Here is a 2,050-nt window from a genome sequence, read left to right on the forward strand (position 1 = left end):
GGCACTGAAATTGGAAAAGGATGTACCGAAGCAAACCACTCAGTAAATTTATGAGGTCTCAGCATAACAATGTCAGATCGTAGTTGAGCAGTGAGAATTCAAAGATTGCAGCACAGACGTCTGGGAAGGTAGCAGTAATTGAGCATATGTGTGTGTGATTACGGGAGAGAAGCTAAGGTGTGGAGTGGTTCTATTCCCTCTCAATACCAGGTCTTGGGTAGTTATGGCCTCTGAAGTGTCTCCACATGTTAAAGGCCAACCAGGAGGAGTTTGACGAGCTGACCAACTCTAAATGTTCGAAACTGAAAAACCTGCAAATTCCTCTGACACGCTGACTTGCGATTTTCCTACATCTTCACTGGGATTCTCCTGAATTGATAGACAGGCTTGAGGCTACCCGTACGGTATTCGTCAGTGTGTCCTTCCACATCTTTGCTTATTTTTTAGATGCATCAAATGCTGGTGGAGGTGTTGACGTATATGATAAGTTAACACGCCTTCCAGAAATCCAGTCTACCTGTTAGTCGTGCCAAATGAATCGCTTAAAGATGGAGGTATTCCTTTAATGACGGGCGAAGCTCCTCTGCCGCCTCATGAAGGCGATCTAAATGTGTAGTTAAAACTTCCCACAACGTCACTGAAAAATCGCTGCTTCTGACTATTTGCTTGAAATGCACGCCCAGTTTACCTCTCCCGGATCGGTCTATAGTGCGTACAAGTTGTGATTGAAAATGGTGATATGCTATAGGGTAGAATTCTGCATTAGAACCCCTCCAGGTCATTGGACAACTATGACGTTAGTGAATACCATTTCAGAGAATGCAATTTCTTCCTGTGGCCAAGTGCGGCGTGATATGTAGTAGGTGTCTAGTATTCCGGATATTTCGTTTATCGTCATACATACTCTGTTTTCCATAGAGTAGAGAAAAGTAGGAGAATTCCAAGCAGAGGCGACGCACTCACCACTTCTGACCTGGGATTTGTAAGGGTTAGAATGAGGACACCCACAGCCAAAAGATAGAGAGGTTTTACTACTATCCTCCAAAAGTTGGCTTACTTCGTGCCCATTGCTCCAACATTCTATGAGGTAGCTAATCTCCTGCTCTAGTTCACTTTATCTGTTAGGCTAATACCCTACAGATGAACCTTAAATTTGATAGCGTACACGATAAGCTTAAAGACCAATTCCCATGTCATAAAGAGGTGAGAATTGAGCACTCAGATGTCTGGCACTCAATCAGCAGTCACACAAGCACACCGTACTCCTGTGGCAAAGGACTTTCTGCCTGTATACTCTAGTTGTGAAAAAGAGGATATGTGACCTAAATATATACTTTGCTGTTTTAATAAATAATCAGTGGCTTTGGTTATTCCAGTCAAAGTAAAAAAGACCAGTAGTCACACCCATTAATTTGGCTGGCTTGCCATAAGTGCCAAAAGTAGACGTCTGCGTCAAAAGCAGAATGACGTAGTTTCGCTGCTCTCGATGATATCTAAGCAGCGAAGGCGAAGTTTTCTGTCACTGTCGGATTTGCGTTGATTGTGTGACTTCAACACCATGTTGATCGCATACACTTAGGTGTACGTGACCAAGTGACCAACGTCTCAGTATCGTATACTTCTTCAATCCTGGAGTGAAACAAACACCACCCACTACTTTCTCTACTTCATCATCCCTTACTTGTTGTTCCATTCGGCAGCATTTCTGGAATTTTATCGCTCCTCCCTCCACTAAAATGCAGTTGATGCAATCATTGCCATGTGCAACAGACTAACTGTCAAATTTTACTTCCATTATGCGGTTAAGTAAGTATGAATGAGTTTCACTTCTAACTTAAAAGGTCTCACAACCTGTGACACATTGTGCTTAAAAGGATATTCAAAGTGACTATGCTGCTTAAAATCAACTATGCTAGAAATTCGATTTCGCGCACAATCATTTGAGAGTAAATTTAATGAGTAGGTTTCTGCACCTTAGTTTTTTGCAACCTCTTAATTTGCATCAAATCTCATGAGCATTAAAACCTAAAGGCTTCCTACACAACTTCCT

At 42.1% G+C, this 2,050-nt stretch overlaps 1 protein-coding gene across 1 annotated transcript; it reads left to right on the top strand. All coding sequences in view use genetic code 11, as the record gives it.

Annotated features, from left to right (window-relative positions):
- Positions 1-245: 245 nt before the first annotated feature.
- On the top strand, positions 246-524 carry EGR_10883 (hypothetical protein; the record flags this gene model as incomplete). The annotated part of the gene is made up of 2 exons (XM_024500132.1): positions 246-294; positions 448-524. 2 exons carry the CDS (start codon positions 246-248, stop codon positions 522-524), a joined length of 126 nt encoding a protein of 41 aa, XP_024345453.1.
- Between the last annotated feature and the right edge of the window lie 1,526 nt (positions 525-2,050).

This window comes from Echinococcus granulosus, assembly GCF_000524195.1.
Source record: "Echinococcus granulosus chromosome Unknown EG_S00292, whole genome shotgun sequence".
NCBI lineage: Eukaryota > Metazoa > Platyhelminthes > Cestoda > Cyclophyllidea > Taeniidae > Echinococcus > Echinococcus granulosus.